Source organism: Pocillopora verrucosa, chromosome 3 (assembly GCF_036669915.1).
Source record: "Pocillopora verrucosa isolate sample1 chromosome 3, ASM3666991v2, whole genome shotgun sequence".
Taxonomy (NCBI): Eukaryota; Metazoa; Cnidaria; class Anthozoa; order Scleractinia; family Pocilloporidae; genus Pocillopora; species Pocillopora verrucosa.
The window spans coordinates 6744125-6762402 of NC_089314.1; the positions used below are offsets into that span (position 1 = coordinate 6744125).

The 18278-nt window shown below is 38.8% G+C and overlaps 3 protein-coding genes across 3 annotated transcripts; all 3 read right to left on the reverse strand.

Moving 5' to 3' along the window:
* Positions 1-392: 392 nt before the first annotated feature.
* On the reverse strand, positions 393-8819 carry LOC131777361 (uncharacterized). The gene is made up of 7 exons (XM_059093653.2): positions 8067-8819; positions 6955-7150; positions 6545-6619; positions 5840-5922; positions 1632-1857; positions 1233-1372; positions 393-853 (listed from the first exon to the last, which is right to left on the reverse strand). The coding sequence occupies exons 1-7, from the start codon at positions 8753-8755 to the stop codon at positions 592-594; spliced, it is 1671 nt and encodes a 556-aa protein (XP_058949636.2). The 5' UTR covers positions 8756-8819; the 3' UTR covers positions 393-591.
* LOC131799629 (uncharacterized) lies at positions 1915-4875 on the reverse strand. Its single transcript, XM_066164283.1, has one exon. It carries the CDS (start codon positions 4660-4662, stop codon positions 2533-2535), a length of 2130 nt encoding a protein of 709 aa, XP_066020380.1. The 5' UTR covers positions 4663-4875; the 3' UTR covers positions 1915-2532.
* Positions 8820-11169: 2350 nt separating the features above from the next.
* On the reverse strand, positions 11170-17379 carry LOC131777380 (melatonin receptor type 1A-like). The gene is made up of 2 exons (XM_059093674.2): positions 17043-17379; positions 11170-14203 (listed from the first exon to the last, which is right to left on the reverse strand). Exon 2 carries the CDS (start codon positions 14040-14042, stop codon positions 13020-13022), a length of 1023 nt encoding a protein of 340 aa, XP_058949657.2. The 5' UTR covers positions 14043-14203; positions 17043-17379; the 3' UTR covers positions 11170-13019.
* Positions 17380-18278: the final 899 nt, after the last annotated feature.

Genomic DNA, 18278 nt, shown 5'->3' on the forward strand with positions numbered 1-18278 from the left:
TCAGTTGAATGATACTTCAGCTGCAAGTAAGCTTCAATCTCTTCACAAATGATTCCGAGATTGCATCGTCTTAAAATACTAGGAGACCAGTCATTCTTTTCTTGTCTGAGGGGAGTGGGATGGATGATTTTGAGGAGGATCATGGTTTTCAGGGGGTATCGGAAGGGAGAATTAATCGTCGTCAACAGAATGTAAAGGGATGAATATGGGGGGGGGGGGTGGAGGGGGGTCATAAGATTATTGCAGAGCCTACCCCCTACCCCCTACCCCCTACCCCCTACCCCTTACCCCCTACCCACTACCCCCTACCCCCTACCCCCTACCCCCTACCCCCTACCCCCTACCCCCTACCCCCTACCTCCTACCCCTTACCCCCTACCCCTTACCCCCTAACCCCTACCCCCAGGCAACAAATAATGACCGGTCCTAAATTATTCGTCAGTTGCAAGTCAGTTTGAGTCTTCTCAACTAAGCACGAAATTGCGTCGTCTTAAAATGCTTCCGGTAAAATACTTAAGCTGATTAGGTTGTCGCGTTGCTTTCCTTTTTTCTGTCTTTGATGTGTTCCCCCCTCTTCATTGTTGTGAAGATCTACTTCATTGGCATGGCCACGGTCTTGGAAGTCCTCTGACTCATCCTTAGACGGAACTCCATGACAAGGTACGCAATTACAAAGGTCCCCAGGAGAGCGAACCAAACGGCCCATGCTGCAACAGGGGCCACGGCCAGAAGGAGGCCCAGAGAGATGTTGATGAGGGCCAGAATGAGACCAAGACGACCGATATTTTTGTGGACTAATTCCCAAATGACTCTGCCAGTCGACCTCGAGCCATCAGGATGTTTGTGAGGACGCCTGAAAGAAACATGTCATCAAATAAATATTCTTCTAAATTTTTGTTTGTGCTTCTCAAGAGAAATAATCACCCTCCCGTTTCCAATACTTATTCCAAACGAGTGCTATCAGACATAAGTGTATACCACAGAAGTAAATATCGCTTTTCGCACGCGCTGACTGGCTAGTGCGGAGGTGAATGGCGAATAATATTCACCTTCACTTTGGTGAGTAATCGTTAATTACTTGGGACTTGTGAATTGAAGGTAAGGCATAGTGCTTCGTTCGGTCTTTGTTGCCTTGACAGTTGAAAGCTGTTTGTAATTTTGCTCAATGACGAGCAAAATCACCATTTGTAATATTTTCATTTATGAACTACTGCTCGTTCAAAGATACTTACACAGCGGCATTTAAAGGTTGTCCCACTCCAATAATCATAATAATTATACCCAGTGCTCCATGAGCGAACTTCAGATGATCAAATGGAACTGATATAAAAGCGCAAATAAGGCCAGCAATCGTCAACACCAAACCTGTCACCTGAAATATATAAGGATATATTTGTGTTATTTTTGAGTCTGATTGGATTCAAAATCAGAGAAAAACAACTCTTTATTAAATTTGCACTGACGACCTATATTGTGCTCTGAAAGAGGACCAAGAGGGTAAGGGATCATGGGAACAGCTTAAGTCGAGAAAAATCCTGTCATGAGTAAGCTTAGGGCTAAGAGCACTCGCTTTTCCTCAGACATTCTCCAAATCTTGTCTGGCAAGAATTTTTTTGCTTTTTGTAGTTTACCTGAAGACCGCGATGCATCTTAAACCACCATGGGTCCTTGTGCCTAAAGTAACGTGCAATGAAGGCTCCGGCTTGAAGAAGCACTCCCCAACCAATGAACATGAAAATACCATGTAGCGCTACCAGATTGAAATCTGACGAGCCACATCCACCAGCAGATGGGTTTTTATCAGCTTCAGCTGCTGTTCCCTCTAAAAGCCAGATGTCGTTTAATAAACCATCACCGCTAAAGAAAAAATTTAACAGTTAAGGTGGCAGTTAACCCTAAATCAGTCTAATCAGATAAAAATTCATAATTTATTTTAGAATTGACCAAACTTAATAAAACTTGGCAAATGGAAGCTGCATCAACAGCAGCATCAATAAATGTACTTTTTATGTCGCAACAACCTGTTGTTTCCATAGCAACTCCGATAAACAAATGAGAAGGTTGTGCATTAAGACATGTATTTCTCAAGGAATATTCACTTATTTGACTCAAAAATTGCTGTAAATTATCAAAACACAGTGCTCTATGCAATGAATTACTAACTTTTTGTTTCTTAAAAATCCTCGCCATTTAAGGCTTGGCATATTTGTTTCCATAGCAACAATGATCGAAAGCGACAAATTCAAAAAATTATAATTCATTGCATAGAACATCACTCCAGGAACAAGCCCTGGAAATTTTGTATAATATAGGTAAATAGCAAACCAACTATGCCTGTTTTAGTACTCAGTGTGTAAAGAAATGCTAATTGAAGAAAATGCAAGACAAAGTTCAACACATAGTGATAGAGCACTAAAATGATTCCAACAAAACACTAAGCATAGTCTTAATGGATACAAGTGGTCTAGCATGTCCACATTTGATGTGTGAATGTTTTCTCAACCAAATAGGGCACAGACTGGTTTGAATAGATTACTTTTGCTCAGTTCTTTCTTTAGCTACAAATTCCACATCCGGGACAACAAATACAATGTCAAGTCCACTTGATGAAGATGGAGCAGGCAAAGCTACTGTTGACTTCTTTTTCTTAGGAGGATTTTTCTTTTTCTTTCTTCCATCTGTCTCTGGTTTGAAACTTGTGCCAAATGCTCCAGCCTGATAAGCCAACTTGTCAGCCTTTGAATTTTTCATAGACCGAATGGTCTGTCGCCGCTTTCGATATTTTGAGCTGATCTTGTGAGCAGCTGAGGCAATTCTCTCCTGGTCCTCCTTCTTCAATGCTTTTAACATATTCCTGCCGGGAGAGATTCCACAGGATTCCAGAAGGGATGCTTTACTTGCAGCTCCTGTGTTAAACACCCCAACAGTCTCACAAACTGCAACGACAACTCGTCTCTTTCCACAATAACGGCTCTTGGGGCATCTTGACCATAACTGTCCATTAATGCTCTCATTTCGATTCTGGGTTTGTCCCTGCAAACACCTCTTCAATAAATCATCATTAGTAAGCCTAATGAAAATTGGCTTCAGTTCATCAATAAAAACACAAGGAAGGCGGTTGTCCTCTTTATATTCTTCTGGAGCCTTCCAAAATTTGCACCAGGTGCCTTCACCTTTGGGACATAGCTTATGCTGCTCCTCTAGGGTACATGAATCATCTTTTATCATGTGATGATAGATTGCCCATACACTGTTCTTCATTTGGTGTAAATCACCTGCATTTTCACGTATGGCTCTTCCATAATATTTTTGCATTCTGTCCACAAAATTGTCAGTTAGTCGACCCCTTCCATCAACCTTTCCTCCATCCGACATCTTTAGGCCAGCCATCTTTATATTTCTCTTGTAATTTCTGAGGGCAGTCCCTAATCTCTTCTGCACATGGCCAACACATTCTTCCTTAACCACTGGATATTTGTCTCCGTAAAGTTCAATCATTTTTGAATTGACTCTACCAAAACAGCTGCTATCACCATCTCCCACAAAGGTAGAATATATCAGCTTCCTCTTGTCAATGCTACGACTGAAGATGCTAACTGCTCCTGAGGACTCCATTTCTTCAGAGGAACCCACATGGTTCACTTCACAATGGCTTGCATGTGACTCTTTCCAAGAAAGATAATCAGCTGATGTTTTATCGGTGTGTTCCTTAGATGAGCATTCCTTGCAGATGAGGGATTTCACCTCATAGTCAATAATTTCTCCTGTCATAACTGAAACAGCAAACACTACACCAATCTTAGAGCTGTGCCCTCTCTTCTGCCATGTTCCATCTATTGAAACAGCAACTTTGCACACTGATTGGCCATCAATCTCCACCACGCATTCTTCATCTTCATGGGAAGCTAGTTGTCTTAGCCTTTCTGCTGCTTCACACATTAATGTCTCAGCATTACTCACAGCTAATTTTTCAACTTGCTTCATGTGCTGATTATAGGCCTTCTTGGTAACTGGAGGTGGAAGTTCCATTCCAGCACAAAACTTTGCCAGGCCAGCACGACCCCATTGGTGAGATGAAAGCACAGACCTTCGGTTCACTTCATGTGGCCCACCACCCTTGCCACCTAGTCTGGTACTTGTATTCAGAGGAGTTACGATACCACAATACGAGCATTTCAAATACATCAATTCAGCAAGGCCATTTCTACTAGCGCTATCTTGAAATAGCTGCAGTTTTGACTTTGAATTTCGGCACGAGCTGCAAATAGCTGATACAGCAAAGCACTCTGATAGTAGCTTCGCATCTTGTAGCTTGAAGCCATGTGCCTCCTCGTGAACACAAATTTCTGCTGAGCTACTTTGAGAACGAGTGGTAACTGCTTCTTGGCGATCGAAGTTCTCAAAAGAACTGTTCATAAGTTTCAATTCCGACATATTTTTCGGCGCAGTACGGTCTAGAAAGTCATCGTACTCACTTTGAGCCTTGGACGTGCTCGGTTGTGGCTCCACGTGTGATTCCACGCTGGTGTCATTTCTGTCATTTTCCTCGGCTTCCATTCGCACTTCCCACGCTTTTTTCCCGTGAAAACCTTTCCTTTTCTTCCTTCGACACGATCTAAACTTCCCTTTTCTCTTATTACCGGTTTCTCCCTCGACTTCCATTGACAAATTTAAAATTGCACAACCTTGACAATATGAACACTCTAGCACTCGCTCGCAATACTCGGTGAGAAAATCGACCGGAATACGCGCAAAGGGTTCTGGGCTGGAAAATTTGGACTAAGTCACGGAGTATAGGACTTATGGATTACGGGAGAACAAATTTGGATCGTTTCTCGAAAAACCCAAACCTGTAAGCCCCATAGCAACCAAAATCAACAAAGTGTAAACAATGGTAACTAAGGCTGTTTTTAATGAGTTCTACTGATTAAAAATCAATTTTTAGGCTGGATTTTCAAAAATATTGTAAAACGCTCTCGGAACTAAAAAGCCAATATTATGAACTTCCTTCTAAGCCTTCCTTTCAAATTTGACCGGAGTTAACATTTTTTTCGAATTTTAGGGTTAACTGCCTCCTTAATGACTGTATATAAGGGTAACTGGAGATTTCGCCTCATTGCAAGTTCGCCTCCCAACCACCTTTGCGAGTTCGCTCCCTGATGTAAAAGGATTTCCCATCCACCTTTGCCAGTTTGCCCCCAAATCATTCAACTCGTGTCTAATGGTGCATTGGTTTAACACAGCCACAAATTTGCATGTTGATCGACCTTCGTTCTAGTTTCATTGTTAAAACGTATGTTGGTGGAAACGTATCACGTTTTGGAAAAACGAATACCTTCTGAGTTAAGGAATCGAATCGAAACTTATCGGGGCGAACTGGTAAAGAGGGGGGCGAACTTGTGTTACTTTATGGAGGAAAGCAAAGGTGGTAGGAAGCGAACTTGTAGTGGAACGAAAACACTACAGACCTAAGTAAAGAGTACAATTCAAAGCCCTTGTAACATTTAAATGAGAGAGGTTACCTCTTCGTGACTAACCCCAGTTTGCTCTATATTTGCACCATTATCTTGCTAATTATTGGATATAAACTCCGTGAGAAAAACTCCAAAAGAGATAAAAAATAACTCGTTCTTTAGTGAACAGACGGTAAACAAAATGAAGAAAGATTGAAGAACGATGAAAAGAGCAAGATGGTACGAGGTGGAAAGAGGTTTTCAAAATACACTAAAATGGTTTAAAAAATACTTACTGACTTTCTCTGGAAATTATTTTATCGGAAAGAAGAGAGCAGACTATAAAAATTGCATCGAAAATTAATCTAGATAAATCAATTTCTTACTCGGATCCCGAACCGCCAAACAACACAATCCCGCTATCAGTCGTCGTCATCACATGACCAACTCTTCTTGCCGGTGGAGTACCCTGCAAAATTGCATATAGTTCACAATTATCGAAATTGTTGCAGAAAAAGTACTCCCTGTCCAAGGTAACTTATGCTGGCCGTTAGAAACAAGGTTTTTCCCTCTTCCCCAGTTTAATTTGTTTTAGTTGAGAGGTTCTGCCGAAGCAGAATCCCCATAATTCGTATTCTACGACTCATTCTATGGAAGGACGGAAGAAGGAGAAATGGAGAGCAACATTAAGATGGGTCTTTAATGAAAGGACGAGTGCTTTAGGAAAGTGTCTCTTTTTAAAGAAAAAGTAAAGGGATAAGACTTGGATAGATATATATTTCAGGAAAAATTGCCATATCCTCCATAATATTTCATGAATATTATGACAACATTCGACCTGCAAAAACTGACAAATTATTTAATCTCCTTCTCCATACGGTATACCAAAATTAAAGTCACACTCCACAATCATACAGGTATGGACCCTTAAGACCAGTTGAGAACCCTGTGCAGGACATACATGTAGGGAAACTGTTCATGTTAAAAATACACCATACTTCATTATGCAGCGACGCAAATGTCACTGGTTTGTAGGGGAAGACCGGCTCTTCGAGGGTCTTACTTCAAATTCATTTGATAGATTAACATACCTCCACTGTTTTTCTTTCCCACTTATTTGTATCAGGATTGAAGACAGCAATCTCATTTGCCTCGTAACGTGACGTCTACATGTAATGGAAAAGGAAAATACTCTATCATTAAGATCACTCAGTCAGAGGACTTACCAAAACTAGTTATAACTAAATAGAATGGCGAATATGAGCAGTTTTTTATTGTTAGGAAAGCAGAATTACAGTCTTAGAATGCAAAACCTAATTCAACTATGAATACAGATAATTTCACTTTAACTGTGGCCCTTAAATCGTCATTAACTCTCCCCTTTGCGGCAAAAAAGCATACACTAGTGAATAACTTAATTGCAACAAAAAAAAAAAATGAGAAAAAGATAACTGAAATAAAAAAGTAAAAATGCAACTATTTAAGTTTGATATTTACATACCACCAACACAGATTTGCTTGTTTCCTGTCCAGCGTACAACACAGCTCTACGTTCACTACCATTCAGTGGTGGTAACATGGCCATTGCGGAGTACATTCGAGGCGTTGAACATTCCTCCAAGCGAGTCCACTCTGTTTTGGTTGCATCGAATTTCCAGTTATCTTTGGAAGGACATGAGCCACCTGTCATCCCACCTCTGAAGGAAAATCAAATTAGTCGTAAAAAAGAAAATAACTTTTATCGCCAAAATGAGAGTGTAAAAAGTTTAAGAGGAATTCAACGAAGGAAATGTAGTAATCGAGGACAAAAAAATTTCTGCAATAACCATGAGTATTGTTCACTCAGGCCTTATTTTCCCTAATGTACAGGGAATACATATTTAACGCATGCATTTTTTTTTTAAGAAATTAAATTCTCGCACCTCATAGGCCCGTAGCCAATTGACAAGTCAATGAAGTATGGACGACAAAAATGACGTCATGCACGCAACACTAACACGGCTAAGAATTTGTTCGCACTCTGTGTGATCGTTTAAAAAGAAAACAACTTTTGCTTATTTTTTTTGAACAGGGAATGCTTTCACTTCTTTATTTAGAAGTAAGCTTGAGACTCTGCCAAGGTTTGTTAAGTCCATGAAAGTACTTTGCATTTCAAATTTGTGTATTTGTGTATAACAGCTGAGCTTCAGAGAACAACGCTAAAAATTTACGAAAATAGTTTTCACGCTGTCTTCCTTTGTTTGGAATAACTCTAAAAGTCTTGCATGTTACAAGCCTGTGTCTCATTGTTTCAACTAAGCCTTCTTTATTCAATTGAGAGTACTGACAACGGAAAGGAGTGGCCAATGAGTGTACTTTTCTTTTCCATGCATAGATTCCATAAATGAAAACAACAGGTCTTGAAAAGCATTTGCCGAATCCTACCGACCCAAACGAAGCAGGGCTCATCCTGGTGAACCAGCGTCACCCAATTAGCATAGTGTTAAAGAGACATATATAAATATTCCATTTCCAAACTCTTAATCAGTTGAACTTCGATGTTAATACATTTTCTCAGCGGTACACTATCCTCTGTTTATTTTTAAAACTACAATTACACTTTTCATAACTTACCCCAAACAACCTCCATACATTACTAGCTCATCAGGCTTCGTCAGTGTTCCTGTGTGTAAGCATCTTGCATGTGGATAATTTGGATTGTAATTATTTGAGCCGGAAAATTTCTCCTCCCATTGGTTTTTTTCCAAGTCAAATTTCAGAGTGTTGGAGTATCGAGTGCCTGAGAAACCATGCGTGATGTAAAATCCGTTGACTCCTTTGCCGTCGTCAAATATTCCTCCAGCAGATCCGTATCGCATTTGGGGTTTTATGTTAGAGTTATCACTGAGCCTTGTCCACTTTCCTGTGTCAAAATCAAACTTTGCAATATCATTGAAGAAGCGGCGTTTCGAAGAATCACCTTCTCCCGAATATTCACCGGTAGATATGTAAAAAGCGCCTCGTCCATTCTCAGCGCCGTACACCATACTGAAACGTTTCTCAGGGATGGAGTCGTCGCTGCCCGGTATTAATTCTTTCCATTCGTTAGAACTTAAATCAAAGCTCCAGGTATCTGCAAAGTTGTCCTGACCCGCTCTGCCACCGAAAATAATCAAGCGATTTTTTTTTCGGTCAAATCCGATCGACGAATCTCTCCGAGGCTTAGGAAACGGGTCTGAGTCATTGGTCGCTGAGAGCAAGCGCCATTTGAGCTGCGAGTAAACAGCCGTTACTAGCAACAGGAAAATGAGCGGTCTTAACATTTTAAAAACCGTCGAAGCAATAAGAAACCGAGATACAGAAATGTAAACTTTTATAGTCACCTAGCCAAATTTGCATATATCAACAACACGCGATTTTATGACAGTTACGTATGTTCGTCGTGACACACGTCACAGTGACAAGGCAGAAATTCTATAACATGGGAAGACGTGTTGACAAAACAACCAATAAAATGCAACAATTTATGTGGTTATTCTGACAACGGATATTTGATTTAAAAAAAATCGGCAGAATGGATTTAAGTTCATTACTCTCACTGTTAGAAAATATCGCTCGTAAAGAGGCATCTTTATAAACGAATAAATTAGACTTTCTAATTCAATAGATTCTTTTTTGTATTAATAATATCATGTCTGTCTCGCTAGAAAGAAAAATTTTGTATTTATATTTCTTACGTTAGACACTGTCGAATGAAGGCATGTTTTTGTTATGGTAACGGAAAAAACAAGGCTAGAGGAAATTGTAAGTTATTAATATGCAAAGTCATCATAGGTTGGAAGCAAATATTTTCCTTATTTGTAAACATTCTACTTAAAGGAGTAGTTCGAACAAATACCTCAGTTTATTGATGAAAATGTAATGTCATCGTTAAAAGTGAGCGCTTCGGCAGTCTTAATTCCACGATGGCTCGTTGTTTCGAAGGGTCACAGGTAACTAATCATCCTGAAGTACTTGCGCATAACAATACATAATACATGACAAGAAAGAAAAACTCGCCAAACGTTCAGTTTCGTGGAACAGGAGCGAATGACATCGTTAATCATCAGACACACAGAATTTTGTGCTATTAATTGTGTCTGAGACTATAAGTAGCTTTGCATTGAAACGTTGACCTATCCTGGATGAGATTTAAGGTGTTCGACTGTCTGTTAGTTATGGGAAATATAGTATATGATTTTATTCATTAAGAGTTGGTTTTGGTGCTGACACTTAAAAGAGCCAATGTTACAATTAAGTTATGTAAACAAGTAACGATAGATAGGGTTGAAACGCATGGCATATAACAAACCTAAAGTGGAAATGTTTTGGTTTATTTTGCGAGACAACCACCCACATCGTGATCTAGATCATCTCTGATATTGAGCGAGTTTAGAAAACCCACAAGATACATCCTTTGGCTCTGTACATCACTAATCAGTACATGCGCCGGTTTCCACGTTTAGAAACATTTGATTGTCGTGACTGCTTTGATATCTTAAGTGCTGCTGTTCATGCACAAGATAGCTTAGTGTACGGGCACAACTTTATGCAACAAAATTAACGTTGAACAGCACGGAACAAGCAACTACTTTAATTTGAGGAGGTCGTTCGAAGGTCAAACAAGTCATTTATTTACTTAAGCCTTAAAAACTAGCGACGAATTTGAAAGAAATACTTGGATTTAAGTGGCGATGAAGTGTTATCCATATAAACCTATTATGACGTACACTGCTACACCCAGAATCACTAGATCATCAGATGACCTTTTCACCTTCAACAAAAGAGTATTAAAAAACATGTAGACAGTCCTGTTGTGCATGTGCGAGCATTATGTATGTTTGATTGAATTCGGTGGGGAGAGTAAACAAAATGAAATATTAGAATACCTTAGCTTAGTTTGAATTTGAATGACGTTCATATATTGATATGAATTTGATTTACTCACGATAAAATGACAGACTTTTAACTTCATTTACATCCGAACAACTTCTACGCGACAATCAATGTCCGACCACCCATCCCTTGGGATTTGTGCGCCTTTCACCCCTCTCCTGTGGAAAATTGCTTGTCATACTTCATTTTAGCCGATGATCTGACCTGCCCGGCGAGTGCATTGGAAATTGGGTCGGTACTGCTCTGACCAAGTTTTACCAATCTGTCACCAATCAACAACTCTTTTAAGCCGAATACAAGCCAATTCTCCTTATTCATGGTAAGTTTTAATATTCCCATGCCACATTTTTGCTTTGATTTCTAACTTGCATTGTTTGTTCTTCCACGGCCCCTCTTTGGCTTTGGAAGCTTTGCCTTTGTGCACATGGCCTATTTAGTTACTTCCATTCTCTAAGTGGTGTTTCTTTTAACAAACTGTGTTTCTCTAAGAGTAAAATCAAAATAAACCTGGGTTTCTTAAGTTTTATATCATTATCATTTTTCTGTTACCTTTATACTTATCTTATTCATTTAATATAGATTTATATTTTTTTTCTTTTGGTGGTATTTTGATAGCTAAATTATAGAGTTAATATCCCTCTCTAAGCTACTGTGGACGTAATCAACGAAACAGATTTTTAAAAAAATGATGAAAAAATTGTTACTGCTGTATCACTTTTTAATGATCCGTATTAGTGTCACACTCCCCCCCCCCCCAACCCCCCGCCACGTTCAACTGGATACCAGTAATACTAATCGGCTGTACTCATCCACAATAGAATTTCATGCTCTCTAGTGAATAGGATTAAAACTTCCACCCAACAAGAAAAGGTAGCAACTCTTTTTGAAGAAATAAAGCAATTTTCCCCAGTGTCCCATGCATTACACGTGCCATGCATGTCTCAGGGATAAAGCTCTTTATCTGATCTCTTCTGTTTTAACACTGTTTATATTAAGGCCTAACGAATATTCTGTTTCATCTCCAAGCATCAATGGTAGATGACAGGTGCCTTTTTATATCTTTGTATTTTTCGATTTCTCTTCACTCCTAACTCTTAGCAAATCAAATATAAAATTATTCATTTATTATTCACGTATTGAAGCTGCTTTGTGTTATGGAAGCCCATGGGATACCCTTCCTTTAGTGTCAAACTTTTTTTTTTTATCTCATCTTTTTCTAAACAAGCATCCGTCACGGAAAATGTCTTAACCTTTAAATATTGACAAAAGCTTCCCTTATGAGATACAAAGTGTGTCATGTTGTGGCCATTTTCGAGAAGAGAGAGGACCGGATGTAGGCTAGTGTCTTCTTCATAAGTCTAAATGGCAAATCGTCTCTATTTCATTGCACTCTCTGGATTTTCAGAGTAATATCTGATGAAATCAAACACTGCGCTTTTCAAAAAATTGCTCTTGACGTCTTTGATTCACCGCGATTCATAGACGTCAAGAATAATTTTTCTAAAAGTGATGTAATTTATTACTTCAAAGACTACTATGAAAATCTATAGAATACATTGAAATTGAAAAAGCTTTTTTCCCTTTTTTCTTATTCTTTCTTACACTCATACAATTGTATTCAAACACTCATTTCATCCACCCGAGCCATAACCACGCCTTTGTATTTCATACCAATGTTACAATTCAACGTATTTCATCAGTAGTCTAACGAAAGGTTAACGCACCTGTCCAAATAGGTATACTTTACCGACAATGGCTCTGAGATACAACAAAGACTTTTACGCCTTCTGTTTGTGTCATTGTCAGGCCTAAATTAATCAGCCGGTCCGGCTGAGGAAACCTCACGATAGTTTCAATTAAAGTGAATAACAAAGATAATCTTTCCACTTACCCTGTGAAAAATTCAATCTATTTGTAAAATAAGATGGCTCATTTCCTGAAATGATAATAATGTTTCATTCTTTATTCTCTTTCCAGGTTCTCTTGTTTAAAATTTGAATATGCCCTTTTTTGCTCACTATTCAAAATTCTGTGTAATGTCCTTTTTTTTTTTTTTTTTTAGAGAGAGGAACAGAGCACGACCCTGTACAAAGTATATTGATAGCTTTCTAACTTTTTGATATTAGAGAAAAGTCATTGTCCAAGTATTCTCGGCTTCACAATCACTGATTTTTCATCTTAGAAGACGAAATACTGACTTAATGAGAGTGCTTGGGTTTTTTCACTTCGAAGGTTTTTAAAAGCCGCGAATAAGAAAGCCATGTGGCAACACTACTACGGTTTTGATTAAGATTCTAATGACGAAAATGACAAGTAATTATTCAAACTAAGCAAAGCAGTGTCATTATATTTACGAATGCGATTTTTCTCTTGAAGCGAATTCTTTGTATTGGAGTATGGTACAAAATCCTTTTCATAGGCCAAGATTTTTTAAAGGGATAGCTCTCCTTTGGACAACTATGTGGGACCAAAGCCAAAATGATCAAGCCATACTCGTCTGTAAAAGCTGTTTCTTCACCTCATTGAAGTTTCTCTGCTGCTGCACGTGATTGAATCTTTATCTAGTTAAAGAATTGCACTCTCTAAGCACTCCATGGTTTTCGTTATACACAAAACGTTAAGCCTCTCGACAATACATATGGCTTTCTGCATTTACCCACGCTTTTTAGCTATTCGCTGGCTGGCAGCGTGAACATTGACGTTTGCATCACTTAGATATGAAGATTCTCTTCGCAAAACAACTTCTTTCAATGCTTTTCGAAAATCCTTTTTGGCCAATGTACACAGGATGGGATTCAACATGGCAGGCACGAAGTTGAGAAACACAAGCAGGCGCTGCACCCAGAGTGGCAGTTGAAAATCGATTGATTCCGTATGTTCATCAAGCACTGTTAGGAAGTACGGCGACCAACAGCCAGCGAAGATTATTAATGTTATTAATAAAACACTACGTCCTCGCCACTCGTGACGTTGTGGTCGAAAACGCTGCCGGAGATCCTTGTTCAATTTGCGATCTGTTTGATGACGCATAAATGAAATATAAAATATGTTTCCATAGATATAGCACATCAGTATCAGAGGAAATGCAAAGAAAAACGCTATACAAGCCAGACTGTATTTGATATCAATGCTTTCTGTTTCGTCGTCAATTTTTGTCAATGTTTCCTCATCAAAACTGTGCCAAGACATTTGAATAGTTGAGGCTCCAAATGCAATCAGCCATACAGCCACAATGGCAGCAATTCCTCTGCGATTTGATACAAGAGAATGATACCTCATTTGATGAATAATGAAAATGTAATGGTCACAAGCGATAAGCAGAACATTACATACCGAAGAAATGGCTGTAAATCGAATGAAGATTGTAGACAGCACACAAACAATGAGAAAATCTCTTGTTAAACATATAAGAGCGAGAGGAATTCCCACCAGACCAGATAACAAATCGGACGTGGCCAAAGAAGCAAGAAACATGTTAGTAGGTGTTCTCAGCGTCTTCTTTTTGTGAATTAAGATGATCACCAAACCATTTACCGCACTAATCAGCAGGCACATGAAGGACAATATCACAGTCAGTGGCCAAGGGAAAAAAGTTTCTTCATATTCAGTTTCAGAAGATTCATTTCGTGAATCATTGACTTTGCAGCTTGAGTTACGCACACTAAACGCTTCCATTGCTTGGAAGATGAAAAATCCGTGGACTCCGTTCTGCGTTTTAAATTATTTGGGTGAGCAGATTCGTCTATTTTTGGAAATAGCTGATACGTGACTTTTATCAATTAATGTCAAGGCGAATGGAAAGTTATATTAAAAGGAAACGCTTTCTAAGCGGCAATCTGCGAAAGGAGAAATTAGCGAATTAGAAATTAAAGTTAAGAACATGCGCATTGCATAAATACAAATCCCATCCTTGGCAAATAATGAACTTGAGATTATTTCCTCACTACGGTCACTCGTACTTTACTTTTTCAAGGATAACGCATTGGTGAAGTGAAGACAAAGAATAAAGTTCAATTTAAATTTGTGCGAAATAAAATGGACATATTTTACTGAGTGGAGTCAATTGTGTTATAGGTGCCATCTTAGTCGCCATGAAATATCCGGAGCGGAAAGCATCCATTAGGATTTACCATTCTGTCAATCACATCACTTGAAAAGGCATCGTAAGAGCAGAAACTTCCCCCCACGCGCGTTTTCCCCGGGATTTTCTTGTCTTTGTTTTGATTATCATTTATAATATTATAATTTATTATTTTCCTATGGAACAACATAACTTTTTGGGGATCATGCACTCTATAGTGACTAAAGGGACGCTTGATACATCAACATCGAAAGAAGATCCTTATTTGAAGAAGTCGGGAGCATTTCACTAAGTTGAGTGAACGCTTGAGGCGCCGGCTGTGAAGCGGAAAGATTTCTCACGCTCGACAAAAATGAATTAAATAAGTCAATTGAAGTCTTCTGCAACTAACTGCATGGCGGCATCTAAGATTTTACTTGACCAAATTCGATATAACATTAAGAATCGTATAACCCTTATATCTTTTCATAATAGTATGTTCCCAAAGTATCAGATATCGTTGACTAAAACTGGTTTATTGTCTTGTTCTCTCCTATCTTTAGGCAGAATAAACCATGCAACTGCATGGACAGAAATTAGGCCTCAGAAAATTGCCAGTACGACATGAAATTCAACATGTATCGTGAAAATTACTTTATTGTGTAATAAAGGACATATCGAAGTCATTCACTGAAAATGAAAAGGTGGAACAATTGAATTCGCTCGAGCCTTACCTCATCAAATATAGCTTCAATAGTGTAAAATATTAATATTTTAAAATTAAAATGCAGATATATCCGGCCTTTGCTGTAGCAATATGAAGTGGTAGGTTCATACATTCATTCGTTTAACTCACTCTTTGACGGCGGCCAGTCTTATTCAAATCAATGATACCCCAATTGGCCTTACCAAGTTTGACTCAGTGAACAGGTTCATTGACAGGATTCTAAGGAGAATATGATTGATGATTTCGAACTCGTTTTGGCTTGGAAGATACATTTTGGCTTCAGACAGCAACTATTCCCCGTATGGAAATCGAGAACTGTTGTCAAGCGAAACACTGATCGGATTTGGACAACAAAATTTGAGAGCTTACATTCCAAATTAACGATGTTCCTACGGTCTTCAAAACTTGTCATCTAAGTCTCTAGTTGTAACTGACGTAAAACTAGGTCGCCCCCACCGTTACCAGTTCAACCCCAAATCATTCAACGTTTTTTATTTAAATATTCACACTGAAACACTGGACACACAAGTGCGAAGATAAAATTATGAAAAAGTTTTTTCCAGAGTTATAACCGATGAACAGAGATGAAACTGTTTACCAAATTAAAATTACCAAAGTCGAGAGGCTTTCCCCGTGAGCTTCTGAGTCGATAGAAACGTGCAACAATAAATTGTCCGTGCCAAGAGTGATTTTATATAATGTTTGGTCAGCGCGAAGCTAAAAGATATGGCGAGATAATTAGTTCTGAAAAATGTTCTGCGAACGAAGGCACAAAATTGTGTCAAACCCGTTAGATAAGTTAAGACTGGAGTAATGTGGTACTGAGCTTTGCATTATTCGTGCCTTTGTCGTGCGTTTTTAACACGGCTAGGAATTTGCATGTTGATCGAACCTTGTTATGGTTTCGCTGTAAAAATTGCATGTTGGTCTCAAAAATATCATGATTAGGACAGGAAATGAATATTTATGTGGAAGGGGGGCGAACTTGCAATGGCGCGAATTCTCTTGTTGGCTATGAGACTCAATTTTGATGTATCCCTGACTACCTGACTAGTGGGTTGTCATGTCGTTGCTTCAGTTCGGGTATTTTAAATCTGCTCTCCTTCTTAAGATTCCGTGATGCACTGATGACGCCCTCGGGCAAACTTTTTTATCTTTACATCTTTTAAAGAATCAAGACGTGTGAGCCACTCCGTCTCATGTTTGATAATCGTCTTGTATAAGAAAAAAGATTTAGACAATCAAATTATTTAAGAGATGGTTGAATATAGGATATTTGTTCCAAGTTGAATTTTCTATCATGAAACTAGAATCGAAGCCTGATGAATGCAAACGACAATCAAGCTTGTAATTTCTTTTTTTCATTAAAAATTTCGTGAGAAATTTCGCGAAGTTTTCTCACGAGATATCCCTTAAGTTTGCCCATGATGCTTAATATCGATCGCAAATCCGTTGCTACCGAAATCAGAGACAGTTTACGAGCCTTCGGTGGCTAAAACAAAACAATTTCGTAGACCTTCGCCGGCAATATCCCGTGTTTTTTTTATTGGACAACTTGGATTTAGCCTAGTTTTACAGTAAAACCAAATCAACGTCTTGAAACACGTTTGGAGTTGATAAGCGATAAATTTAAATGCATTTTGAATGCGTTTGCATCCAGATTTCAATGACGCTCGTGTATTTAAGCACCAACGTCGTAGTTTGTTTTCAGGGAGAGGGGATGTCCTTCGACGACTAATAAAATGAGTAGGTACCTGCGCGTCCGTGGTCAGCACTGAAATCAAAATGCCCAGAAATTACGAGAAATACTTTGATCATTTCATGTATCTTACGACTAGCTGCTAAATACTTATTGGCGAATTTATCTCCATCACTTCGCTGCACCAACCTTGTAATTTGTTGACAGGAAGGTAGTGTAGAAGTCAAGACTGGCAAGTCTTGAGTCTAAAACCTTTGAGGACGCTGAGTCTGGTGGATGCAAAACCTGCGAAATGGTGTCGCTGCTGGCTACCAGAGTCTGAGCGAAAGAAACAAATTACAAGAGACAAGCAATGATATTGGCAAGTAAGATGTAATGTTTAAAAGTTTTTTTGTCTATTAACGATGATGATAACCAAGAAAGGGAAGCAATTAAGGCACGAGGATTCTTCGTCATTATGTGAAGGAAACGGCGAATTGTGTTTGCACGGAAGTTGTGTTTGTCGGTTTTAAAACATTTCAACGGAGCGCTAGTTTCTAGCCATTCTATTCGTTTTATGATAAACACTGAAGTAATCATATCTCTGGTCATATCTAGACAGCGGTCAAACATAAGGCATGTGCGAATAGGTCAATTTTGGTAGCCCACGCGCTAATTTTAAGATTAAAATTTCAAAGGAAACATAACAAACAATCACTGTCTCTCAAAATAATCCAAAGGAAATTGAAGCGTTCATAGAAATTTGTCACAAGAAATTGAATCACATCTCATAAATATGACCACCTATTTGCCTGCTGCTCCGCAATGTCTCCTGTACTATATCAGATGAAACAATCGTCAGACTTGCGGCCTTGAGGTGCACCTGTCACAAGGAAAGTGAGGAACACAGCCACCTGTTCTGGCGTCTATAATAGTCCAAATCGGAAAAACTTCTTCAAGACAAAGAAAACGAGCGATCACTTCAGCGAACATTTGGAAGGGCTTTAAACAAGATGATATAAACTGAGAGAACTTATCCCCTATATATACCCCTATTCCAATGATAGTTTTTAAATCTAATTTTAGTCAGCGTTCTTGCGGTACGACTATTTTGTGAACAAGCGCTGATTAGTTTGTGATTCTGCGATGAGATTTGATGTGTGATGTTTAGCGGCCTGTGGTTTGTGTTATTGAATGGACGAACTAAATATCTTCAAGAGCCGAAATATAAACTGCTGTAAAGGCATTACTTTTGATGTGATATATATTTATAATGGCAGGTTTCAAGGCTATCCTTTTTTACTTTGTAAAGAATGCAGTTATAAGCGAAGAATTTAGCAAAACTCTTAATCCGAAAACCGGGCTAATTGCAGTTGTTAACAGACTACCAGCCGGGTTGTACCTGACAACATCGGTGGTCTCAATAATGTAAATTCTACCCACGGA